At 38.6% G+C, this 27,554-nt stretch overlaps 2 protein-coding genes and 1 long non-coding RNA gene across 4 annotated transcripts; 2 read left to right on the top strand and 1 right to left on the bottom strand.

Annotated features, from left to right (window-relative positions):
* Positions 1-1,306: 1,306 nt before the first annotated feature.
* Positions 1,307-3,043, top strand: LOC107223010 (phosphatidylinositol-glycan biosynthesis class F protein). The gene is made up of 2 exons (XM_015662572.2): positions 1,307-1,660; positions 1,852-3,043. Exon 2 carries the CDS (start codon positions 1,869-1,871, stop codon positions 2,580-2,582), a length of 714 nt encoding a protein of 237 aa, XP_015518058.1. The 5' UTR covers positions 1,307-1,660; positions 1,852-1,868; the 3' UTR covers positions 2,583-3,043.
* LOC107221876 (alpha-latrotoxin-Lhe1a-like) lies at positions 2,359-24,343 on the top strand. 2 transcript variants are annotated; one of them, XM_046742091.1, is made up of 5 exons: positions 2,359-2,481; positions 3,525-3,762; positions 22,020-22,132; positions 22,516-22,585; positions 23,113-24,343. In XM_046742091.1, exon 5 carries the CDS (start codon positions 23,367-23,369, stop codon positions 24,141-24,143), a length of 777 nt encoding a protein of 258 aa, XP_046598047.1. In that variant the 5' UTR covers positions 2,359-2,481; positions 3,525-3,762; positions 22,020-22,132; positions 22,516-22,585; positions 23,113-23,366; the 3' UTR covers positions 24,144-24,343. The 2 variants fall into 2 exon arrangements, with proteins under 2 accessions (XP_046598047.1, XP_046598103.1); XM_046742147.1 differs by lacking the exon at positions 3,525-3,762 and having other exon boundaries at positions 2,360-2,481.
* A 16-nt stretch (positions 24,344-24,359) lies between these two features.
* On the bottom strand, positions 24,360-26,654 carry LOC124295023. Its single transcript, XR_006904929.1, has 3 exons — positions 26,518-26,654; positions 26,127-26,412; positions 24,360-24,568 (listed from the first exon to the last, which is right to left on the bottom strand). It is a non-coding gene; the product is annotated as an uncharacterized LOC124295023 (long non-coding RNA).
* Positions 26,655-27,554: the final 900 nt, after the last annotated feature.

Below are 27,554 nucleotides of genomic sequence, written 5' to 3'. Positions count from 1 at the left end.
AACAACGGAGACTTATCGTGAACGAAAGAAGTAAGTCAACTTTGTTACATTTTAGATAGGTAGCGCAAATTTCAAGTAATTTCGAACAATGCCAAACGAAAAATTGTATTTATATAACTCTCAACAATACTGCATCGGTACGCTTTTTACATACTAATTTTACTGCATATACCACAACTATGTAATAAAATGAAGTTATTCAATGCGATACATGAAAAAAACGGAGTCCTATTTTATTTGAGAACGTATAGCTAATCAAATACATTGATATCGTATTATATTAAGTCAAATTAACCTCATCTTGAAACCTCAATCGCATATACGCAATAATTTTGAAATTTCACTTGATTAAACATTTTAAACTCGTTGAATTTTAGTCATATTTTAATTGACGCATAAATCATGATTTCGATTTGTTATAATTTCTCGTCTATTAATCGGTGATTGTTAAGAAATTGATGCGTACGTTACTGCATGATGAACACGGAATGGTTATTGTAAAATTAAAGTAAAATTAACTGTCACAATAAACAGGCAAGGAATAAGACATAGTACTTGTTCTACTGGTAAAATATAGATAGCAGGAGTTATAAAAGCAGATTAAATAATTCTTGCATTTCAACATTGTTCCGAATTACGAAAATCCTTTTACGCTTATCGTTATAATTCTCACAGTTTTTTTACTCACGTAATATTTATTAGAGGAGTCATGGAACAATGGTATCTCTCGAAAGTAATACGGTCAATAATATTTCATACGCTAACCACATCAATGATTTGAGTAGGCCCCATTTCGACAAAGTAATCTCAATTGCTTTTTATCAATTTTACTGCAGCCATTAGCCATTTCACTTAATATCCTGCGTTCACAAATTGTATGTAGAGAGAAAACTCTAGCACTAATAGGCGCGGCAGTCAATACAGGACGCTACCATTACCTCGGCGCTTTCAGCTCCTTTTCGCTACCTTTCGCGCCTTTCGCTACCCTTTCGCCTGTGCTAGAAAAATCGACCTACTCATGTGCAATTGCGTTGATTGAAGATATTGCAATCATGGTGTCAAGCGGAAAATCCGTAACAAATTAGAGGACATTTCCAGGACCTCAAGGACTTCCTGGACCACTGGGCGCCATGAGTCAATATATTTCGATCAGCCGGTGCAAATATCCGCCCAATATCGAACGTTTTTATACATCTTTAGGTAACGCAATAGTGTTAGGTTCACAAAGACGCAAATGCGAATTATGTGCTAATTTACATTGATTGGTTCTGCTATTTTGTACACCGATTAACCATGTGAATGGATCGCGCTTAAAAAATCAAATCACATCCCGATGGTACCGCCATCAGCGGTAGAACCAAGTAGTAGACAGCTTATTCATACATCTTCTCCTGTATTTATCACTCATGTGCATAGTTCACAATCCAACTATTTCTTTTAGTTGTCGCGTGACAGTTGAGGTTATGTTCGAAGCCTATTCATTTGATTCCCGGTGAAAAATTTGACTGTTTAGAAGTTTATTGATGTCCGCATTGATCGCATTGACGTCAGTAGTGTGATTAAAATAACAGATATGTTTCATCTATTGCAATCTTCAAGGAATGGTTTATTAAAATTACATCTACGGTTCATACATTTTTAATCAACTTGTCTGTTAAACGTAAGTATGTAGTAGTATCAATGTTTTCCTGCAGTTTTAATTGCAGATAATACGGTGTATAACCATTGTAGAAATTAAAAATTTGCACGCCACTGTACTCACCTATTCTTCGCGCCTAATCTTAAAATAGTTCGACATATACTCGTCAATGTAGGTGCTTTGGGAATTAAAGGCAACTCTAATGATTTTAGGTTTGGCAAATACTGCTATGTTGGACGAAGACTATTTACCCAAACAACGATTGCTGTTGTTTTATTGCTTTTTTACTTGTATCTACTTTCCGGGGATACTGATTTTGCTGAAATTCAATGACAACATATACAATGTGGGAACCTACAAGTTTATCCCCATTCTTATAATACTGATGTTTGCAGAGGTGACGAAACTGTCATTCTCGCTACTGCAAACGGATCTACCAACTTTGTCCAAAATCGATTCAAAGTCGATAACAAAGGCGAGAAAATCATGGAGCAAACGATTCAAGGATATATTCAAGTTTCTGGTATCATCAGTTGTAATGGCGCTTATTTATTATATAATTGTCATTCTCTTCGGATGCCCACTCTTGACACATCATGAGGAAACTATTATGCTCACCCTCACACTGACAAGCCTAACCTTAATACCAGCTAGCCTTCACTTGGGTGTTGACGAATCCATAGCACTCTTGACTGGAGCTCCCTTACAGTCTAGTAATGTTCTTGTCGAAGCTGTCAAGAGAAATATACAGGCTACTCTACTTGGCACTTGGCTTGGTGCCACAGTAATTCCTCTGGATTGGAATAGACCCTGGCAAGCCTGGCCTATTCCATGCATTACAGGTGCTCTCATTGGATATATGATTGCCCATTTTTTCACACTCATTAAAATGGTGCCCTTTTTACCAAAGAAGAAAAATCACTATAGTAATAATATTAAATAATAATTGGAGTCTTATCATTATTTCAAGATTTATGAATAGAAATGATTTAATTGACATTTACAATAAATATTTTTCATTCCAAACATCGATTACCAAGTAGATTGAGTTCCTTTATGACTTTTTGAGAAATTTCTATGGAAACGTCATAATTATTTTTCTTACATTAGATAAGACATATTTCTATATTTCAGATGCTTTTTAAAAATAAATTATCCTTAATGGCCAAATAACTGATAGATTGCTAATTATCGTAACTTCACCCGACTAGACACCTGCATTCAAATATCTACCAGCGATATAACTGTTCGATATGTCAATTTCAAGTGACTTGATAGTACTGCTGCGAGTAGCTCTCTGGATTAAAATTTACTGTAAATGGTAATTAACTTGAATTTAACGATTGTACATTTTTGAATAATAAATCATTTATGCTAGATCAACGCATCATGCTTTAGGTGGAATTGACATGTGTACTCAATCACAATTGCATGTTCAAATAAAACCATTCCGTAAACTTAACAGAACTCACAAATGAGATACGTTGTGCACACAAGATGGAAAAAAAATGTCCAGGGAAGTCCACTAAAAATTTTTCGGTTGATTTAACCATTTTTTTTTTTTTATTTCTTACTAAGTCTAAAAGAAAGTACTAAGTACAAATTAAATGTTGATATTATAATTTGAATGTTAAAATGACAACAGTTTGTGTCATATTTACTAACAGATGTAATAAACGATACGAGCATAAAGTGGACCTGCTGGGCCATTATCTTTAGTTAGATTCTTCTAACAGTGTATGATACTGCCTGATGAGTTAATTTCTTCATTGAGTAATGAAACTTGAGTTTCTGAACCCATGTATCATGCATAATATAATTACTGCTGTTGATTGTTCATACACAATCGTGTATCCTATGTTCATATCACAATATTATTGCTCAGGAATCGTCAACACAGGCGAAGTTTGTTAAACGTCTCAGACTGGACAACATCTTGAGTACTACACCATAGTCTGATGTTTGGAAACCCAACATATATCAGTAATTCTACGATGGCCTATATGTCTTTTCTGGATTCTTCAGAGTCTAACTGATCAATTGGCGGTATTTTATATCTATTCTGGTAGAAAAACTTTTTAGCTTGAATAACGTAAACAAAAAACCGGACAAGTTTTCATGCTGTGAGTAATACTTTTAGAATGCACCACATATACGTGATCTTGCGCAAGAGAAATCAATAGCGCGCCGTAGCTATGCGCTGCGAGCAATATATCAAAAGTTACAGCTCGAAAACGAATTATTCATTTCGAGAGGAATTCTATTCGACACGCGCTCGATGTATTCCATAACATTAATATTCATAATTATTCCAACAACATTTTATTTTCTCTCTCGATCTTGAGTTTTTGTCGGCATCAAATCGAAAAGCTGTTTTAGCTAGTCGCAAGTGAAGTATCTACGTTGGGTAGAGAAGCAGAATTGTTTTACGAAAAGTGTTCGTATGGAAAAAAATTCGAGTAACTGTAATACATCACGGATGCGCTAATTTTGATCGAGATGAAATGGATGCTCCGTATATGAAACAGTATTAAACGCAGTGTCCTGACTTGAAGACGTAAAAAGGTGATGGCCGGCGATTTTTTTTATTTTTTTTTTGATTGAGAGAGAAAGAACGGAGCTCCTTGATACTTTGAGTGTATTTTAATACACAGTTGAAAAGTACGAGCAAAAATTTTTATCATCCGTCGCAGAACGACAGCGTCATTACCTGACCCGTTAATTGAAGAATATATCTTTAGTCAACGTCTAACCATCGAAGGGCCTAGCCGCGTGAGTCTGGAATAGGCACGAAAGATAAAGTGCCTATTTCTCGTATGAAATGTAAAAACCAAAATCATTATACATCATATCATATCATCGTACATCATACATCATACATGATCATCCATCATACATCACATCATACATACTATTGAAGTTCGAAATCCAAGTTTGCATGTCGGATATTCGGATGTTCAGAAAGTGACGTCACCGAATATTTTTTTTTTCGTGACATCTCCATCTATATAGATGAAACTCAGCTAGCCGAATTTCTCAGTCCGGAAACAACCGCGCAGTAGAGCGGACGTATGAAAATCGCGCTCCGCAACTTTCGAATACCGGGTTCTCTACCTCCTGCATCCTGCGTTCCGGGTCCGCTTTCTCGTGCAACTCGAGTTCCAGGACAAGCGCTCCGTGGTTTCTATGCTGCAGGTTCGCTACCTGATGCAACTCGAGTTCCAGAACAAGCGCTCCGTAGTTTCTGCGCTCAAGGTCCACTACCTGGTGAAACTGGACTTCCAGGACAAGCGTTCCATGGTTCCAGCGGTCCAGGTCCGCTACCTGGTGAAACTTGACTTCCAGGACAAGCGCTCCGTGGTTCCTGCGCTCAAGGTCCACTACCTGGTGAAACTCGACTTCCAGGACAAGCGCTCCGTGGTTCCTGCGCTCAAAGTCCACTACCTGGTGAAACTCGACTTCCAGGACAAGCGCTCCGTAGTTCTGACTGTCCGGGTCCTTGACCTGATGACTTTTGACCTTACGGATTATTTTCAAGTTTACAAGTTTGATTATTGGAAACGTCATGTTTTTTACTGTCAAACCAATATTCATGCTTCATATAACATGTTGAATCGAACCCAAAAACCGAACGACCAGGATCAACAAATTGTAATTGATGAGTAGTGCATGACAATACCGTCGTTTCATTATAGCTAAAATTGCTGTGCGTAGTGTTTCAAATCTGTCAGCACTTAGCTGATTGTTCTGTGGTATTTTTTCACGAAATTTATTGTCATAAAATCACAATACGTTATACCTACGTGCATGTGTAAACGTGATTTGTAGCATTATGTAGAAAAAATTTTACGGGCAGATTCGGTTTGCGTCACATGCACAAAGACAGTGTTGATTCTGTATACAATGAAGCAAATACCAGAACTTTTTGGGGAGTGATCGTGCCCCAGTCACCCCTAAAACTATGTCATCTGGTAAAACACTGACAACGAGGAAGCGAGCGTACGAGCACAAAAACCAGTTACACTAGGCATCCGACCCCGAGCAAGCTTTGGCGACAAAACTTACGCACTCCATTTTTCTTCCCAATTCGAGATTCCAGTAGCGAGGCGCTTCAATGGCCAGCTCATCACGTCGCATTTTACGACAATTGATGACATGAAAATTTTTTTGGTAGTTTCCAAATGTGAGTTGAAATACACTCGAAATTTTAGATAGCTTCGTTAGTTATCTCTCATTACAAAATAAATAGACAACAATGAACGTTTCGCTTAAGAATGATCGTATTTGATTGATTTGAAGAAAAATATGTGTACTTTTCTCGATCTTTCATATGGCAGCATTTAAAGAACCCGGTTTCCACTTTGAACCGACATGAAAGATATTTTTTTTCCATTATCTGATTTTATTATTGACCTTTTTTCGGTGTTACTTGAATATTTAGTTATATAATTATTGATTGCTTTCAGTTTTCAACCGTTTGTATACCATAATAATACAAATGAAATAATTATAATCAACTATTTTCATGTAAACCAATAACAAAAAGCTATGTGACTATTTGTGCACGGTGAGTATAACATTTTTATAATATTTAATGGTAATTGTGATTCTGTTTATCTAAACGTTTTTAAACTTGAAATGTTTATAACAAATTATTCCAATCCATTTTTGGCGCAAGCCCAAATTTTCTCATAATCTTCTCGGTAAAATGTGTTTATGAAAAAATTATATTAATCCTTACACAATATTTTTGATGTGTTCTAATACTGTAAATATTTGTTACTATTCCAGGTATAACACGAGGTGGTTAGCGGTCGTCGTTGGAGGTGGTTTGAGGTGGTTACGGGATGGTTGCGGGTGATCGAGGATTCCAAGGTAGGCATCTTAGATTTACGAGCAACGTCTGATTAGTACTTTGTCAATCTTGTTAGACCTATGAGATACGTTCCTAATCAGACGAAAATAAATTGAAAATTTACAGTATTTGACAAAAGTGATACCTTATCACATGGACAGTGGCCCACCTGATAATCAAGCTTTACAAGTCCTCATTAAAAGTAAGTTTTACAAGTTCTTGGTAACAGTACCAACAATTACTTAATAACTTCATTCGAAATTAATAATATGTTTTTGTTTTCAGTATTAAAGGCTATTAATGAGGATAATCCAACGGTGCCCACATTATTAACGGACTACGTATTGAATGGTGGGTTGATTTCTTTCACCTGGTATTGAATCCGTGCGAGATAAACACTTGTATATTTCACGGTCCAGTTATTATCATGAGGTTGAAGTTCGTAATATTATTCGGGCGATGAATTTTTAGAAAAACTTGGAATACAACTTCAGGGTTGTCTGAAAATAAGTAAACCGTAATAAACCAAATAGTAATCATATCAAGTTATCAGTAATAAGCAATTGCGGGTAAAATATTAGCTTACTTTTGTAAGTATTTATGAATATAGCCTCTACGAATATTCATTGTTGGTACATAAGGTCTGACAACGTACCTACTTTCTGTAAGAGATGTTGAAGATTTTTAACATAATTATGTTTCAGTTCTGTGCCCCACCTACTGATCGACTGGTACATATCCTCCGACGTGACATCGCTCTACTACGTATAAAGAAGAAAAGATTTATTAAGATGCAAATTGCTCCTCTCTTCTTGCCATTGTGCTTTCAGCCATTGTTGTGCTGTGTGTTTAAAATTTAGGACAGTATATAATATAGAATAACAGGTACAGCTACGAATATAGCACTACAATAAATCTTATAGAAATGAGCTCTCATTGAGATTTCTCTGTATTTATAACTCGACGCGAGAAGGCAAAAATCAATGTAATGCCATCTGTAAGGTAATTTGACTCGCGCTTGCACAACGAGAACTCGTTGGGCATTTTGCGGTGAAGTTTGAAAAATTGTTGTACAAGAAATTAAATAACTATAAAAATGGGTAAAAAATATTATCTCTAATTGTGAATGTAGCTAATACAGCTTTAACCGTATATTGATTATGTTAATGATCTATTGTTACAAGATCGGAATTAGATAAGCTCTCTAAATACTCTTTTCTAGACTATTAATTTATATCACGTATATGTATACTATGATTACCCTTGCCACGTTTTATGTTGCGCTTGTGTAATTTGTATATTATTAACCTTACGTTTTACTCTATTTGCGACAAGTTGTGAGTATTTCTAATTTCTTGGCAATTATTTATGTACATGTATGTGTATATATGTATATGTATACTTGACATAAAAGCAGCTATTTGATAGAAATTATAGTTTATAGTTTACGCAGCCCATTGCATGATATTTCATTATAAATACATATGTTTCAATGTATTTAGGAATAATTTATCAAATATACAGAGGTTATGTGCAAATAATAAATGAATTCGACCGCAGTTTGATGTATTCGTTAGAGCTTTAACAATAAATTTAAGCTTTGTTACTTCTTTTATTTTATTATGGATAATCAAAAACATTTCCGACTATTCGTGCTGTGGAAGCATGGGGATTAAACCAAATGTAGCAAAAGATTAGAAACAGTGTATGTAGAGTACGGGTATTTTTCTAATAATGCGAACACGTGCCGCTTGCTTAGTTTTGACATATCTAGAATACCACGCCTTGCGAACTAGCTTTCCAAACAGAGATAAATGATGAATTTTAAGGACTGCATTATCGTTGTTGAATACTCTATGCCTCATGGGAAACGAAAATCTGTAACGATAAAATTGATGCACCGGATCATCGTCGACTTTAACATTTGAAATGTCCTACCATTTCCGAACACCTCCAACCATCCTATTTACCTATATTACTAGATTAGCTATGATATGAAAAGAGAAGAATTATTCATTTCGAAATGGGATTCTATTCGACACGCGCTCGATGTATCCCATAACATTAATATTCATAATTATTCCAACAACTTTTCATTTGCTCTCTCGATCTTGAATTTTCGTAGGCATAGAATCGAAACGCTGTTTTAGCTGGTCGCAAGTGAAGTATCTGCGTTGGGTGGAGGAGCAGAATTGTTTTTCGTAAAGTATTCGGATGGAAAAAAATTCAGAATAACTGTAATACATCACGGATGCGCTAATTTTGAACGAGACGAAATGGATGCTTCGTATATAAGACGGTATTTAACGCTGCGTAGTGATTTAAAGACCTAAAAAGGTGATAGGGAGAGAAAGAACAAAGCTTCTTAACACTTAGAGTGTATTTTAACACACATTTGAAAGATACGAGCAAAATTTTTCATCATCCAACTGTCGCAGAACGGCAGCGTTATTAGCTGACCCGTTAACTGAAGGATATATCTTCAGTCAACGGCTGACCATCGAAGGGCCTGGCCGCTTGAGTCTGGAATCGGCAGGAGAGATAAAGTGCGTATTTCTTGTATGAAATGTGAAAACTAAAATCATTATACATCATATCATATCATCATACATCGTACATCATACATCATACATCATACATCATCATACATAGTATCAAAGGTCGAAACCAGAGTTCGGATGTCGGATGTTCAGAAAGTGACGTCACCAATTCAAAATCAGCTAGCCGAATTCCTCAGTCTGGAAACAACCGCGCAGTAGAGCGGACGGATGAGAGTCGCGCTCCGCAAATTTCGAGTACGGGTTCTCAACCTCTCGGATCCCGCGCTTCGGGTCCGCTACGTATTTCGAGTACCGGGTTCTCAACCTCCCGGATCTACAATATATTATTTCAATTCGTTTTTCGCGCAAGCCGAAATTCAGTAGCTGTCAGTCCGCTAATAAAATTTCTCGACTTCCAGGATAAGCGCTCCGTGGTTCCTGGTTCACGTTTACAATAAATTATTTCAATTCGTTTTTCGCGCAAGCCGAAATTCAGTAGCTGTCAGTCCGCTAACAAAATTTCTCGACTTCCAGGATAAGCGCTCCGTGGTTCCTGGTTCACGTTTACAATAAATTATTTCAATTCGTTTTTCGCGCAAGCCGAAATTCAGTAGCTGTCAGTCCGCTAACAAAATTTCTCGACTTCCAGGATAAGCGCTCCGTGGTTCCTGCTTCACGATTACAATAAATTATTTCAATTCGTTTTTCGCGCAAGCCGAAATTCAGTAGCTGTCAGTCCGCTGATAAAATTTCTCGACTTCCAGGATAAGCGCTCCGTGGTTCCTGGTTCACGTTTACAATAAATTATTTCAATTCGTTTTTCGCGCAAGCCGAAATTCAGTAGCTGTCAGTCCGCTAACAAAATTTCTCGACTTCCAGGATAAGCGCTCCGTGGTTCCTGGTTCACGTTTACAATAAATTATTTCAATTCGTTTTTCGCGCAAGCCGAAATTCAGTAGCTGTCAGTCCGCTAACAAAATTTCTCGACTTCCAGGATAAGCGCTCCGTGGTTCCTGCTTCACGATTACAATAAATTATTTCAATTCGTTTTTCGCGCAAGCCGAAATTCAGTAGCTGTCAGTCCGCTGATAAAATTTCTCGACTTCCAGGATAAGCGCTCCGTGGTTCCTGGTTCACGTTTACAATAAATTATTTCAATTCGTTTTTCGCGCAAGCCGAAATTCAGTAGCTGTCAGTCCGCTAACAAAATTTCTCGACTTCCAGGATAAGCGCTCCGTGGTTCCTGGTTCACGTTTACAATAAATTATTTCAATTCGTTTTTCGCGCAAGCCGAAATTCAGTAGCTGTCAGTCCGCTAACAAAATTTCTCGACTTCCAGGATAAGCGCTCCGTGGTTCCTGCTTCACGATTACAATAAATTATTTCAATTCGTTTTTCGCGCAAGCCGAAATTCAGTAGCTGTCAGTCCGCTAATAAAATTTCTCGACTTCCAGGATAAGCGCTCCGTGGTTCCTGGTTCACGTTTACAATAAATTATTTCAATTCGTTTTTCGCGCAAGCCGAAATTCAGTAGCTGTCAGTCCGCTAATAAAATTTCTCGACTTCCAGGATAAGCGTTCCGTGGTTCCTGGTTCACGATTACAATAAATTATTTCAATTCGTTTTTCGCGCAAGCCGAAATTCAGTAGCTGTCAGTCCGCTAACAAAATTTCTCGACTTCCAGGATAAGCGCTCCGTGGTTCCTGCTTCACGATTACAATAAATTATTTCAATTCGTTTTTCGCGCAAGCCGAAATTCAGTAGCTGTCAGTCCGCTAATAAAATTTCTCGACTTCCAGGATAAGCGCTCCGTGGTTCCTGGTTCACGTTTACAATAAATGATTTCAATTCGTTTTTCGCGCAAGCCGAAATTCAGTAGCTGTCAGTCCGCTAATAAAATTTCTCGACTTCCAGGATAAGCGCTCCGTGGTTCCTGGTTCACGTTTACAATAAATTATTTCAATTCGTTTTTCGCGCAAGCCGAAATTCAGTAGCTGTCAGTCCGCTAACAAAATTTCTCGACTTCCAGGATAAGCGCTCCGTGGTTCCTGGTTCACGTTTACAATAAATTATTTCAATTCGTTTTTCGCGCAAGCCGAAATTCAGTAGCTGTCAGTACGCTAATAAAATTTCTATAATTTTATAATCTTCTCATAATCTTTTTGGTAAAATATGTCGATAAAAAAATTATATTAAACCTTACACATCATCTTTGATTTGTTCTCATGCTGAAAATGTTTATTAGTATTCGAGGTATAACTCGAGGTGGTTGGCGGTGGTCGTTGGGGGTGGTTAGGGGTTGTTGCGGGTAATCAAGGTGATTCCGGAGGAGGGGGACGAGGATTTGTGCTCGGTGAGTTTAACGTTTTTATAATATTCGATGGCAATTGTAATTATATTTCATCTAATCTTTTTCAAACTTGTCATCTTTACATAAAATTATTTCAATTCATTTTTCGCGCAAGCACATATTCAGTAGCTATGAATAAGCTTATACAATTCATTGTATTATTAATTAATTAATTAATCAATTCCTCAATTATATTAATCCTTACACAATATTTTCGATGTGTTCTTATACTGAAAATATTTATTACTATTCAAGGTATAACCTGAGGTGGTTGAAGGTGGTCGGAGGTGGACGAGGAGGAGGACGAGGAGGACGAGGATTTGTGCTGGGTGAGTAAAACACTTTTATAATATTTGATGGCAATTGTAATTATATTTCATCTGAAATATTACAAACTTGTCACGTTTACAATAAATTATTTCAATTCATTTTTCGTGCAAGCACATATTCAGTAGCTATGAATAATCGTGTACAACTCATTATATTATTAATTAATTGATTAATTACATTAATCCTTACACAATATTTTTGATGTGTTCCTATATTAAAAATATTCATTACTATTCCAGGTATTACCCGAGGTGGTCGGAGGTGGACGAGGAGGAGGACGAGCTGGACGAGAAGGAGGACCAGGTGGCCGAGGAGGAGGCGGGGTGGGACGTGGGAGAGGACCTCTCCTCTCCTCAGAGGAGGGGAGGAGGCGGGGTGGGTCGTGGGAGAGGACCTCTCCTCTCCTCAGAGGAGGGGTGGGGGAGGGGCGGGGAAGGGGGAGAGGTGGGCGGGGAGGGGGAAGGGATGGGAAGGGAAGGGGAGGGGAGGGAAAGGGAAGGGGAGGGTGGCGGGTGGGGGGGAGGGGGGACGGGGGAGGGCGGGAGGGCTGGGAGGGAGGGAGGGAAAGGGAAGGGGAGGGAAGGGGAAGGGGAGGGTGGCGGGTGGGAGGGAGGGCGGGAGGGTGGGAGGGAGGGAGGGAGGGAGGGAGGGAGGGAGGGAGGGAGGGCGGGAGGGGAGTGGAGGCCGGATGTCAGTGCGAGCCCGTTAAAGTTAATAGAGCATGGCACGCGCCCCCCTGTCCCCCCCCCCCCCCCCCCCCGCACTCCCTCCCTCCCTCCCTCCCACCCTCCCGCCCTCCCTCCCACCCGCCACCCTCCCCTTCCCCTTCCCTCCCCTTCCCTTTCCCTCCCCTCCCCTTCCCTTCCCTTCCCATCCCTTCCCCCTCCCCGCCCACCTCTCCCCCTTCCCCGCCCCTCCCCCACCCCTCCTCTGAGGAGAGGAGAGGTCCTCTCCCACGACCCACCCCGCCTCCTCCCCTCCTCTGAGGAGAGGAGAGGTCCTCTCCCACGTCCCACCCCGCCTCCTCCTCGGCCACCTGGTCCTCCTTCTCGTCCAGCTCGTCCTCCTCCTCGTCCACCTCCGACCACCTCGGGTAATACCTGGAATAGTAATGAATATTTTTAATATAGGAACACATCAAAAATATTGTGTAAGGATTAATGTAATTAATCAATTAATTAATAATATAATGAGTTGTACACGATTATTCATAGCTACTGAATATGTGCTTGCACGAAAAATGAATTGAAATAATTTATTGTAAACGTGACAAGTTTGTAATATTTCAGATGAAATATAATTACAATTGCCATCAAATATTATAAAAGTGTTTTACTCACCCAGCACAAATCCTCGTCCTCCTCGTCCTCCTCCTCGTCCACCTCCGACCACCTTCAACCACCTCAGGTTATACCTTGAATAGTAATAAATATTTTCAGTATAAGAACACATCGAAAATATTGTGTAAGGATTAATATAATTGAGGAATTGATTAATTAATTAATTAATAATACAATGAATTGTATAAGCTTATTCATAGCTACTGAATATGTGCTTGCGCGAAAAATGAATTGAAATAATTTTATGTAAAGATGACAAGTTTGAAAAAGATTAGATGAAATATAATTACAATTGCCATCGAATATTATAAAAACGTTAAACTCACCGAGCACAAATCCTCGTCCCCCTCCTCCGGAATCACCTTGATTACCCGCAACAACCCCTAACCACCCCCAACGACCACCGCCAACCACCTCGAGTTATACCTCGAATACTAATAAACATTTTCAGCATGAGAACAAATCAAAGATGATGTGTAAGGTTTAATATAATTTTTTTATCGACATATTTTACCAAAATGATTATGAGAAGATTATAAAATTATAGAAATTTTATTAGCGTACTGACAGCTACTGAATTTCGGCTTGCGCGAAAAACGAATTGAAATAATTTATTGTAAACGTGAACCAGGAACCACGGAGCGCTTATCCTGGAAGTCGAGAAATTTTATTAGCGGACTGACAGCTACTGAATTTCGGCTTGCGCGAAAAACGAATTGAAATAATTTATTGTAATCGTGAAGCAGGAACCACGGAGCGCTTATCCTGGAAGTCGAGAAATTTTGTTAGCGGACTGACAGCTACTGAATTTCGGCTTGCGCGAAAAACGAATTGAAATAATTTATTGTAAACGTGAACCAGGAACCACGGAGCGCTTATCCTGGAAGTCGAGAAATTTTGTTAGCGGACTGACAGCTACTGAATTTCGGCTTGCGCGAAAAACGAATTGAAATAATTTATTGTAAACGTGAACCAGGAACCACGGAGCGCTTATCCTGGAAGTCGAGAAATTTTATTAGCGGACTGACAGCTACTGAATTTCGGCTTGCGCGAAAAACGAATTGAAATAATTTATTGTAATCGTGAAGCAGGAACCACGGAGCGCTTATCCTGGAAGTCGAGAAATTTTGTTAGCGGACTGACAGCTACTGAATTTCGGCTTGCGCGAAAAACGAATTGAAATAATTTATTGTAATCGTGAACCAGGAACCACGGAACGCTTATCCTGGAAGTCGAGAAATTTTATTAGCGGACTGACAGCTACTGAATTTCGGCTTGCGCGAAAAACGAATTGAAATAATTTATTGTAATCGTGAAGCAGGAACCACGGAGCGCTTATCCTGGAAGTCGAGAAATTTTGTTAGCGGACTGACAGCTACTGAATTTCGGCTTGCGCGAAAAACGAATTGAAATAATTTATTGTAATCGTGAACCAGGAACCACGGAACGCTTATCCTGGAAGTCGAGAAATTTTATTAGCGGACTGACAGCTACTGAATTTCGGCTTGCGCGAAAAACGAATTGAAATAATTTATTGTAAACGTGAACCAGGAACCACGGAGCGCTTATCCTGGAAGTCGAGAAATTTTATTAGCGGACTGACAGCTACTGAATTTCGGCTTGCGCGAAAAACGAATTGAAATAATTTATTGTAATCGTGAAGCAGGAACCACGGAGCGCTTATCCTGGAAGTCGAGAAATTTTGTTAGCGGACTGACAGCTACTGAATTTCGGCTTGCGCGAAAAACGAATTGAAATAATTTATTGTAATCGTGAACCAGGAACCACGGAACGCTTATCCTGGAAGTCGAGAAATTTTATTAGCGGACTGACAGCTACTGAATTTCGGCTTGCGCGAAAAACGAATTGAAATAATTTATTGTAATCGTGAAGCAGGAACCACGGAGCGCTTATCCTGGAAGTCGAGAAATTTTGTTAGCGGACTGACAGCTACTGAATTTCGGCTTGCGCGAAAAACGAATTGAAATAATTTATTGTAATCGTGAACCAGGAACCACGGAACGCTTATCCTGGAAGTCGAGAAATTTTATTAGCGGACTGACAGCTACTGAATTTCGGCTTGCGCGAAAAACGAATTGAAATAATTTATTGTAAACGTGAACCAGGAACCACGGAGCGCTTATCCTGGAAGTCGAGAAATTTTATTAGCGGACTGACAGCTACTGAATTTCGGCTTGCGCGAAAAACGAATTGAAATAATTTATTGTAATCGTGAAGCAGGAACCACGGAGCGCTTATCCTGGAAGTCGAGAAATTTTGTTAGCGGACTGACAGCTACTGAATTTCGGCTTGCGCGAAAAACGAATTGAAATAATTTATTGTAAACGTGAACCAGGAACCACGGAGCGCTTATCCTGGAAGTCGAGAAATTTTATTAGCGGACTGACAGCTACTGAATTTCGGCTTGCGCGAAAAACGAATTGAAATAATTTATTGTAAACGTGAACCAGGAACCACGGAGCGCTTATCCTGGAAGTCGAGAAATTTTATTAGCGGACTGACAGCTACTGAATTTCGGCTTGCGCGAAAAACGAATTGAAATAATTTATTGTAATCGTGAAGCAGGAACCACGGAGCGCTTATCCTGGAAGTCGAGAAATTTTGTTAGCGGACTGACAGCTACTGAATTTCGGCTTGCGCGAAAAACGAATTGAAATAATTTATTGTAAACGTGAACCAGGAACCACGGAGCGCTTATCCTGGAAGTCGAGAAATTTTGTTAGCGGACTGACAGCTACTGAATTTCGGCTTGCGCGAAAAACGAATTGAAATAATTTATTGTAAACGTGAACCAGGAACCACGGAGCGCTTATCCTGGAAGTCGAGAAATTTTATTAGCGGACTGACAGCTACTGCATTTCGGCTTGCGCGAAAAACGAATTGAAATAATATATTGTAGATCCGGGAGGTTGAGAACCCGGTACTCGAAATACGTAGCGGACCCGAAGCGCGGGATCCGAGAGGTTGAGAACCCGTACTCGAAATTTGCGGAGCGCGACTCTCATCCGTCCGCTCTACTGCGCGGTTGTTTCCAGACTGAGGAATTCGGCTAGCTGATTTTGAATTGGTGACGTCACTTTCTGAACATCCGACATCCGAACTCTGGTTTCGACCTTTGATACTATGTATGATGATGTATGATGTATGATGTATGATGTACGATGTATGATGATATGATATGATGTATAATGATTTTAGTTTTCACATTTCATACAAGAAATACGCACTTTATCTCTCCTGCCGATTCCAGACTCAAGCGGCCAGGCCCTTCGATGGTCAGCCGTTGACTGAAGATATATCCTTCAGTTAACGGGTCAGCTAATAACGCTGCCGTTCTGCGACAGTTGGATGATGAAAAATTTTGCTCGTATCTTTCAAATGTGTGTTAAAATACACTCTAAGTGTTAAGAAGCTTTGTTCTTTCTCTCCCTATCACCTTTTTAGGTCTTTAAATCACTACGCAGCGTTAAATACCGTCTTATATACGAAGCATCCATTTCGTCTCGTTCAAAATTAGCGCATCCGTGATGTATTACAGTTATTCTGAATTTTTTTCCATCCGAATACTTTACGAAAAACAATTCTGCTCCTCCACCCAACGCAGATACTTCACTTGCGACCAGCTAAAACAGCGTTTCGATTCTATGCCTACGAAAATTCAAGATCGAGAGAGCAAATGAAAAGTTGTTGGAATAATTATGAATATTAATGTTATGGGATACATCGAGCGCGTGTCGAATAGAATCCCATTTCGAAATGAATAATTCTTCTCTTTTCATATCATAGCTAATCTAGTAATATAGGTAAATAGGATGGTTGGAGGTGTTCGGAAATGGTAGGACATTTCAAATGTTAAAGTCGACGATGATCCGGTGCATCAATTTTATCGTTACAGATTTTCGTTTCCCATGAGGCATAGAGTATTCAACAACGATAATGCAGTCCTTAAAATTCATCATTTATCTCTGTTTGGAAAGCTAGTTCGCAAGGCGTGGTATTCTAGATATGTCAAAACTAAGCAAGCGGCACGTGTTCGCATTATTAGAAAAATACCCGTACTCTACATACACTGTTTCTAATCTTTTGCTACATTTGGTTTAATCCCCATGCTTCCACAGCACGAATAGTCGGAAATGTTTTTGATTATCCATAATAAAATAAAAGAAGTAACAAAGCTTAAATTTATTGTTAAAGCTCTAACGAATACATCAAACTGCGGTCGAATTCATTTATTATTTGCACATAACCTCTGTATATTTGATAAATTATTCCTAAATACATTGAAACATATGTATTTATAATGAAATATCATGCAATGGGCTGCGTAAACTATAAACTATAATTTCTATCAAATAGCTGCTTTTATGTCAAGTATACATATACATATATACACATACATGTACATAAATAATTGCCAAGAAATTAGAAATACTCACAACTTGTCGCAAATAGAGTAAAACGTAAGGTTAATAATATACAAATTACACAAGCGCAACATAAAACGTGGCAAGGGTAATCATAGTATACATATACGTGATATAAATTAATAGTCTAGAAAAGAGTATTTAGAGAGCTTATCTAATTCCGATCTTGTAACAATAGATCATTAACATAATCAATATACGGTTAAAGCTGTATTAGCTACATTCACAATTAGAGATAATATTTTTTACCCATTTTTATAGTTATTTAATTTCTTGTACAACAATTTTTCAAACTTCACCGCAAAATGCCCAACGAGTTCTCGTTGTGCAAGCGCGAGTCAAATTACCTTACAGATGGCATTACATTGATTTTTGCCTTCTCGCGTCGAGTTATAAATACAGAGAAATCTCAATGAGAGCTCATTTCTATAAGATTTATTGTAGTGCTATATTCGTAGCTGTACCTGTTATTCTATATTATATACTGTCCTAAATTTTAAACACACAGCACAACAATGGCTGAAAGCACAATGGCAAGAAGAGAGGAGCAATTTGCATCTTAATAAATCTTTTCTTCTTTATACGTAGTAGAGCGATGTCACGTCGGAGGATATGTACCAGTCGATCAGTAGGTGGGGCACAGAACTGAAACATAATTATGTTAAAAATCTTCAACATCTCTTACAGAAAGTAGGTACGTTGTCAGACCTTATGTACCAACAATGAATATTCGTAGAGGCTATATTCATAAATACTTACAAAAGTAAGCTAATATTTTACCCGCAATTGCTTATTACTGATAACTTGATATGATTACTATTTCCTTCCCCCCTCCCCCCCCCCTCCCCGTGCGTCGCGCCCCCTTTCCATCCATCCCCTCCCCTCTCACGACCCACCCCGCCCTACCTACTTTTGCTCCTACTTTTACTCCTATTCCTACTTCTTCCATTACTACTTCTACTCTCACTTCTTTTCCTACCCCTACTCTTACCGCTTTCACTCCTACTCCTGATCCCATTCCTACTCCTGGTCCCACACCTACTCTTGATTCTACTCCTGATCTTGATCCTACTTCATCAAATATTATAAAAATGTTAAACTCACTGTCCACAAATCCTCGTCCTCCACCTTCGACCACCTCCCACCACCTCCAATCACCCCCAACAACCACCGCCAACCAGCTCGGGTTATACCTTGAATAGTAATAAATGTTTTCAGTATAAGAACACATCAAAAATATTGTGTAAGGATAAGTATAATTAATTATTAATATAACAAATTTTATCAGCGCTTTTATAGCTACTGAATTTGTGCTTGCGCGAAAACTGAATTGAAGCAATTTATTGTAAACATGACAAGTTTAATAAATTTTAGATGAAATATATCACAATTGCCATTAAATATTATGAAAATGTTAAACTCACCGTGCAAAAAACCCTCGTCCTCCTCGTCCACGATGTTTTCCTTGTCTTCCTGGTTCTCCTCCTCGTCCACCTCCGACCACCTCCAACCACCGTCAACCACATTCAACAACCACCGATAACCACCTCGGGTTAAGCCTGGAATAATAATAAATATTTTCAGTATAAGAACACATCAAAAACATTCTGTAAGGATTAATATAATCAATTAATATGTAATAAATTTTATCAATGCATTTGAAGCTACCGAATATGTGCTTGCGCGAAAAATGAATTCAAATAATTTATTGTAAACATGACAATTTTGAAATATTTTAGATGAAATATAATACAAATGCCATCAAATATTATAACAATGTTTTACTCACCGAGCACAAATCCTCGTCCTCCTCGTCCACCTCCGACCACCTCCAACGATTACCGTTAACCACCTTGGGTTAAACGACGGATACCAATGAATATTTTCAGTATCAGAATACACCAAAAATATTGTGTAAGGATTATTATAATATTTTTATCTTTTTATTTTACCAAGGCGATTATGATAAAATTATAAGAACTTGTAGAAATTTCATTCGCGGATTGACAGCTACTGAATTTGGGCTTGCGCGAAAAATGAATCGAAATAATTCATTGTAAACATGAAACAGGAAGGACGGAGCACTTGTACTGGAAGTCGAGTTCCACCAGGTATTGTACCTGCTCCACAGGAACCACGAAGCTCTTGTCCTGGAAGTCAAGTTTCACCAGGTAGCGGACCTGGACTGCTGGAACCATGGAACGCTTGTCCTGGAAGTCCAGTTTCACCAGGTAGTGGACCTTGAGCGCAGAAACTACGAAGCGCTTGTCCTGGAGCTCGAGTTGCACGAGAAAGCGGACCCGGAACGCAGGATGCAGGAGGTAGAGAACCCGGTATTCGAAATTTTCGGAGCGCGATTTTCATCCGTCCGCTCTACTGCGCGGTTGTTTCCGGACTGAGGAATTCGGCTAGCTGAGTTTTGTCTATATAGATGGAGACGTCAAGAAAAAAAAATTTTCGGTGACGTCACTTTCTGAACATCCGAATATCCTACATGCAAACTTGGATTTCGAACTTCAATAGTATGTATGATATGATGTATGATGTATGATGATATGATATGATGTATAATGATTTTAGTTTTTACATTTCATACGAGAAATAGGCACTTTATCTTTCCTGCCGATTCCAGACTCAAGCGTCCAGGCCCTTCGATGGTCAGCCGTTGACTGAAGATATATTCTTCAGTTAACGGGTCAGCTAGTAACGCTGCCGTTCTGCGACAGTTGGATGATAAAAATTTTTGCTCGTACCTTTCAAATGTGTATTAAAATACACTCGAAATATCAAGAAGCTTAGTTCTTTCTCTCCCCAACTAAAAAAAAAAAATCGCCGGCAATCACCTTTTTACGTCTTGAAGCCAGGACACTGCGTTAAATACTGTTTCATATACGGAGCATCCATTTCATCTCGATCAAAATTAGCGCATCCGTGATGTATTACAGTTACTCCGAATTTTTTTCTTACCAAACGTAGATAGTTCACTTACGACTAGTTAAAACAACGTTTCCATGCTATGTCTATGAAAATTCAAGATCGAGAGAGCAAATGGAATACATCGAGCGCGTGTCGAATAGAATCCCATTTCGAAATGAACAATTCTTTTGTTATCATATCATAGCCGTATTATTGTATGTAATCTAGTTTGTCTCCTGGAAAATTACAAAATTTATAGTATGCATCATGTATCAATCGCATATATTAATATCGTACATGGACCGTATATACGTATATGTATACTTTTAGGTCTCTGTATCATTATTGCATCTGATCTATCATTATTCATGATCCATGTATACATTCTTCTCTCCGGTAGCTATACCTTATTTAAATCACCGTTTTGCTATAAATTTTGGACGAAATTTACACTCATTATTAATTTCTTGCATCGCCGACAAGTCGGTTAGTACACACAGGCCAAGTATTGGCTTGGGCTCACCATTGCGAAGACTGTGTTACTCGGAAGGTGAATGCAGCCAGCATCATGTCGAAATCGGTAATTCTCTGATGTTCTGCAATAAGTTCTCAACTGTACCGTTGGAACATCTCAGGGAGCGCAAGCGCACGACGATTCTCGGTTGTTACACCAAAACCCATTAGGGCAACTGTCTTTATATTCTTTAGTCAACGAGCCAATGAACGAGAATCCGTTTTTTTGACATTTTTTGCTAGTACTTTCTTTATCGTAATTTATCTGCTGTTGGTCCTACGCTCTTTTCGCTGCTTTTTCTGAGTTTTTGTTGGTCCAATTAGTCAGAAAAGTGTCATACAAATCGAATTTGCGACCAAAAATTTTTGTTAAAAAAATAAGCAAAAAGGTGATGCTAACCCCTTTGTATTTTTGGCGAAAATTTTTGCGAGATTGAACAATGCTGGAATAAATTTTTTGTGGCACTATTCCGACGTAAGTTTGCGAAAGAAATCGATTGGGCGCAGTCTCAATGCGCTGCGATTAACGTATCAAAGGATATATTCAAAAAACGACAAGTTTTCGTGTTTATTTTTCTGCTGTTCCTCCCACGCTCTCTTTACTGCGTTTATTGAGTTTCGAATATGCTGCGAGCAGCGGATCAAAAGTTCCGGCCGAAAAACGGAAAAATTTTTCTGTATTCCGTCACGGATTCACTCCACGACGTTCTAAATGTTTTTTGTCGGCTTTCTCATGGTTCAAATAGTCTCAGACGAGTGTCCTTCGCAACGATTGTAGGTGGAACAATTTCCGGCCTCAAAAATCCCAGTAAAGCAAGGCTAACCCCCTTAATTTTTTTCGGTCTCAATTCATCCCATCTCGAATAATGCTAGAATGAATTTGTTCGCCCCATCCTTGGTTTGACGTTGTGAACGTGGGTGTACAAGACGCTGGTTAGGGAGAAACGTGGTATGCAACAATGCAACCTTCATGTTTTATTATATCGTTGTTTTGATGTTCGTTTGCTGTCTTCACTGTTATTGATTTATTACTCGCATAAAATTCAGACATCGAAACACATATCTATTTTCCAAATTTTCTGTAAACGCAGTGTGCCTACAAGTAAAGATCGTCTGAAAAACAAGTATTTCTATCACTCGCTTACTGAGGGTCCTTTGCGGAGTCTGGATTACTTTTCAACTACACTGCTTGCCGACAAAACTGGTGAGTTTCAGATTATTCATCATTTCTCATGAAATAGACTCACGTCCATCCTGTACCAGATTGGCTGACTCATTGTTAGTTATCAATTCTTCGGAAGCAAAACTCTTCCAGGCACATTTACCGTCAATCACAATACTGTTTCCGAGGATTGGTCAGAAGTAGTATTTGAAAAATTTAAATTTTGATCACGTATAAGAGAACTGTTTTTTTAGAGCGATGCCGTTCTTTTTTCCTTAAAACAACACGAATATATCATATTCTATTATGTACCAAGATGACCAGAAATATTTTCAAATATGGTCACTGCTGCAAAAATTTCGATTCAAGCCATTTCGAAAATCATTTGTCAGATTTTAATACTTTGTTTCTTCTACGTGGTATAGAATTTCAAGCTGACGAAACTCAGATTCCTGGAGCACAACTTTATTCACCCGGAGTACACGAGTAAGGAAGGTTAGTAGTATCAAAGCTGGCTAATGTTAGCAGGAGCGACGTAACTATCAATAATCGCAAATACATAAAAGGAATTATGAGAACTTTTAATTATTTCTTCTCATTTCGAAATATATAGCCTGAATTTTTGAAGTCAAGCCACTATTACAAACACCATGGTCTGTTTTGGCAAGGGAAACAGGACGAATGATTTTAGAAGCAAAGCTTCTAATTGTAGATGAACAAAAATTCGCGCTAGAGTATGAATCAATTAGTAAAGTGATAATTAATAATTTTAATCAACAGAAAAAAGCGCTGTCCCTATAATTAATATTTCAGTTGGTTTTTTTTTTTTTTTTTTTTTTCGGGCATCTGGTATGGGAACCAAGGTGTATAAAAAATTGAATACGTTCTCTATTACGTCTGCGTAAAGGGTTCACAAAACCATATTTCACTTTCATGGAAAAATCGTGTAAAACTGACTCATGTGCATTGAACAAGTTTTTAGTCATGATACCGTGTCTAATAGTGTTATTTATTTATTACAGGGAAGTTACGTCGTTGCCGTCGGTTTGACAACAGAAAGGTTGATCGACAGCGCAAAGGAGCTACGGGACAAGTGCGTTACTGCTTGAATGAATTTGATTTATAGCATATTTTTTTTTTCTGATGTCGGAAGAAGACATCACTTACGATAGATAATACTAGAGTGAATGAACGCAATTCAATACCAATCAAATTTGATAAATCGTTCAAGCGAATTGTTTGAGTCAGCAGATATTTTTGCTATAGCCGTTGAACGATGGCTGCGATTCCCGAAGCGGTAATTAGATTCTTTGAGGCCGTAAAATCTAACGACATTGAAAAAGTTGTCGGATTGTTGAAAAGTAAAGAAGTTGACGTGAACGCGGTAGACGTCACGTCAGATAATCAAACAGCCGTGCATTTAGCTGCATTTCGCGGATATGAAAAAATGTTGCGGATACTTGTCGACGAATACAATGCGGATATCAATATTGCTGATAAAATTGGGGAAATACCGTTGCAAATTGCATGTGATAAATATAATGTAAAAATTGCCAAGTACCTGATAGAGAAGAATTCGAATTTTCCGGAATATGCCGAATCCTATTTAAATGACAAGTTAGTCGATGAATTGTTCGAAGCAGCCGAATCGAATGATGTACAAAAAGTAACTGAACTTATAAAAAATAAGAGCGTAGATGTCAATTCTATAGACAAAGGTAATTACAATAGGACGATATTGCATATCGCCGTTATGAAGGGATACGAGGAGCTGGCTCGTTTACTTGTTGACGAATTCAATGCCGATACCGATTATGAGGATGAAATAGGCGATACCGCGAAAAATATGGCCATAGATTACAAACATGCGAATCTAGCTGAATTACTGGCGAGAAGCAATAGCAAAGAGTTGAAATTGGACGCGGAAGTTAGTCAGTCGGATTCTAATTCACAGTTGTGCAAAAAACGGAAGCATAGTCATCCGACCGCCGAACCTGATAAACCATTCAAATCCTCAATTACGTCCGAACAATCTTACAGTACCGGTCAGTAAATGTTAAATACGGTAACGTTCAGGCATTACCGATACCATTTTAAAATTCGCTGTTCGATACGTTACATTTGGAAATTAGCAATCGATGGTCTGAAAGATAGATATTTTAAGATAAACATTATATTATTATAGATGCGAAGTCCAATTTTATTTGGAATCACCCTAACGAAAACTATACTATTGTCAAGCTAAACCTACTTATGGTCTAATAAAGTTTTTAAAGGATGATCATCTGCGTGAATTATTTTTTTCCTCTTCTCAAAATCCATCCTCATTATAGATGCCAGGGCTGAGTCACTGAGGGTTCTTAGAGTTCCTTCCACCTTTTATCACCGTGCACATATTGTCAGTGTCTTCTAATTACCACCTTTTGTCACAACAGTTTGGTCAAACGAATAGCATCAACGTGATATATCCATTATACTCTGAAAAAATCGTCATTGTATTCATATTTTTGTATATTTATGTTACGCTCTCTGCGTTTTACGTTTCAATAAATGCACGTAAATATGATCACACGACCTTGTACAAAAATTTTAACGCATCGGGAATTCAACGTTATATTACATAATTTTTTTTTTCTTTTCTACCATATGCTCAGTAATTTTGGTCATCTAATAAAATCATTTTTTTCTACCTTGGCAAATCACATTTATCACGCTGAACTTCTACCGTACATAATTATATAAATCAGACTGCTTACTCACGATTAATATTATCACACGTTCTATAGTCGTTGCAAAATAACTCCCAGACAGGGTACCATAAGTCCGAGCAAGAAAAATATACATACTTCTTAACGTAAATAAAATGGTCCACCAAATATTTTCTTCAATCGACCTCAATATTATTTGCGTTTAGAAATTTCTGTTCTATAATTTTTACGATTGATTTGTTGTTTATTTCAGGGATATGGCCGAGACTTGTTCGAATTTAAATTCAAGTAATTGCGAAAGTAACTGGTGTTAACACACATGGGATTAGAATGTCGACATGGTTGAAAAATTGACGTATTTCCTCGGAATCATATACCAGATGTGATCATGTTTGATACATGTAGTTTAAAATCTCAGTGAAAATTCATACTGCATTCTACTGTAATCATTTTTTGATATTCTTATACAAAACTCTTATTGATATTCATGGCGTCGAGTACAGAAGTCGAATTTGGTTTTGAAAACAAGACCAGGTGAACGCCACATTTTTGTATTCACTTTGTCCTAAATTCATGATATTGTAATACCCGATCACGTTCTCGATATTGAAATCAGTGAGGAAAAATATGGGCGATTTGTTTTGGAAAATTTTCATAACTCTTCTGTTTTCTGCATACTTCTTAAGATTTGATACCAAATGTCTCTCTGTTTTTTATTCTTATACCGTCACGTGTGCGGTGTTTAAATTATTCGAAATTGTATGTAGAAGGTATATTTATACTGATGGGAAAATTGAATTTGTAAGCCTGGCATACCATTGCATACCGGGACCCTTTAATATTGACGAATCGGATATTAGTACCCGAGTTGTTGCTTCAAAGGTTCCATTCAGATCAACAGCAATCAACAGCCTTTCAAATGACAAAATCGGATGTATCGATAATTACGAAATACTCGTCGGACGCAGTGTCAGCCATCGAAAAGATGCATCGATGGAGTTTTTTTGGCAATATTTTGGTAAAAATCTACAACACGTGACTGCCAAGTGTGCTCGCAAACTTGACATTCCAGGGATATACAAAGAATTACCTGACAACTCATTCGGCAAGAATTTTATCCGATTGAATTCAAACAACGTCTCGCCGAGGGATTGTAAATTCATTGAAACTTGTGTTCAGTTAATGTCTGAAATATTTATAACGAATTCCTTAAAATCCGAGGATAATTTCATGAAATATCAAGTAGATTCTTTTTCAGCACAAAATCGTCTGATAGATTATCAAAATATGGAATTCGAGTGTAGAAAAGGGATCGATGAGAAACTTACCAACGCAAATGGATCAGCCTTGCAGAAAATCGAAGATTTCATAGACGGCGTAGATTCCGGAGATCCGTCCGGACTCCCACAGCTATGTGCTATCAGTGACGTGCTCGGTAGAAAAATAGAAATTTATGACGTAGAGAAAATGCAGCAGTACGTCATCGGCGATGATAAAAAAGGTGAGGCTGTGCAGGTACAATTCCATGAGCCGAAATCCGGTCAGGCCACTGGACACTATACTTTACTCGGTGGTAAAGAACCGTCAAAAGTGTCCAAAGGACGAAACATGTGTCTGTACGATGTCGTCGGCGAACAGTCGGGATTTGATGCGGATCAATTAAAAGCGTCAGCCTTAAATGTAATGAAAAAAAATAAGATAAAGATTGCTGAAATGTACCTGGCAAACAAATTGTTTCTGGGTGGAGCTCGATACAATGGACAATGTCCTGACGATGCTGGATCCTTGCTAGACTCGGCGGAAGGACGATCCGGCTTCGCTTACAGTGCCGGAGCACATTCTCGAAGTCATGCCGCCTTCCGAGGTGGCACAAACGCATTACTGACTGCAGTTAGTGAAGCCGTTGAAAGGCCGATAGAGGTACGTCACGAAGCGGAGAATTATGCGGATATATTCGGACAAGCGGAAAGCTCTGATCCGATTTTGTTGGAGTACCATAAGCCCGAAGGCGATAAGTCTGGTGAATATTTGACGTCGATTGGTGGTAATCAGAGATACCGATTGCACGATCGCAGCCCCGATAATATGACATTTTTTGAGATTATTGGAGAAGAGACGGATACTGATCCAGTGGAATTGAAGTCGCGGGTAATGGAGATAATGATGAGAAATGAAGCCCAAGTTCCATCCGGTACACACTGCGTGGAAAATGCTTCTTGGTGTCGTGGTGGAAAGACTGCGTTCATTTCGCGAGACGAACAAAACTTCGTTATTCACCACGCGTTGAGATCTCAAGAAGCCAGAGCGGCTATGGAGAAGTTGAATGAGTATCGGAGGGGTGAAAAAGATTCCCAGTCTTATACGCGGCAAGCAATACACATTTCTGGACGTGAATTTGACCTTCCGCGAACGGCTTACGGTGGATTTTGGCAGAATGGGGAAGAAAGGATAACGTGGCCTACACGGACAATCACACTTATTTTACAGCACTTTCCGGGATGGGAAAATGATCCAAATGCACCGGTTCATCTGCAGACGTGTTACCCGCGTCATCCGAATTAAGCACGGAAATATTTACGTCGTAAGTTTTATTAACACTAAAATCAGTGGCTGATTAATCCCAAGTTTGAAGACGAACAGAAAATTATTATTTTATTTTGTTTTTTATCGGACCTGAATTAAAACGTGGATGCTTTTACTTTTATCGTATCAAATATCCCATCTACAACTATAAATGTTGTATATCGAGCAATATG

This window comes from Neodiprion lecontei, chromosome 1 (assembly GCF_021901455.1).
Source record: "Neodiprion lecontei isolate iyNeoLeco1 chromosome 1, iyNeoLeco1.1, whole genome shotgun sequence".
In the NCBI taxonomy this organism is placed as follows: domain Eukaryota; kingdom Metazoa; phylum Arthropoda; class Insecta; order Hymenoptera; family Diprionidae; genus Neodiprion; species Neodiprion lecontei.
The sequence above is the reverse complement of the archived record's forward strand: the minus strand, read 5'-3'. Positions and strand labels throughout refer to the sequence as shown.

What these genes read in the sequence shown, in the direction of transcription:
- LOC107223010 (XM_015662572.2), top strand. Translation starts at nt 1,869, where the DNA reads ATGTTGGACGAAGACTATTTACCCAAACAACGATTGCTGTTGTTTTAT.
- LOC107221876 (XM_046742091.1), top strand. Translation starts at nt 23,367, where the DNA reads ATGGCTGCGATTCCCGAAGCGGTAATTAGATTCTTTGAGGCCGTAAAA.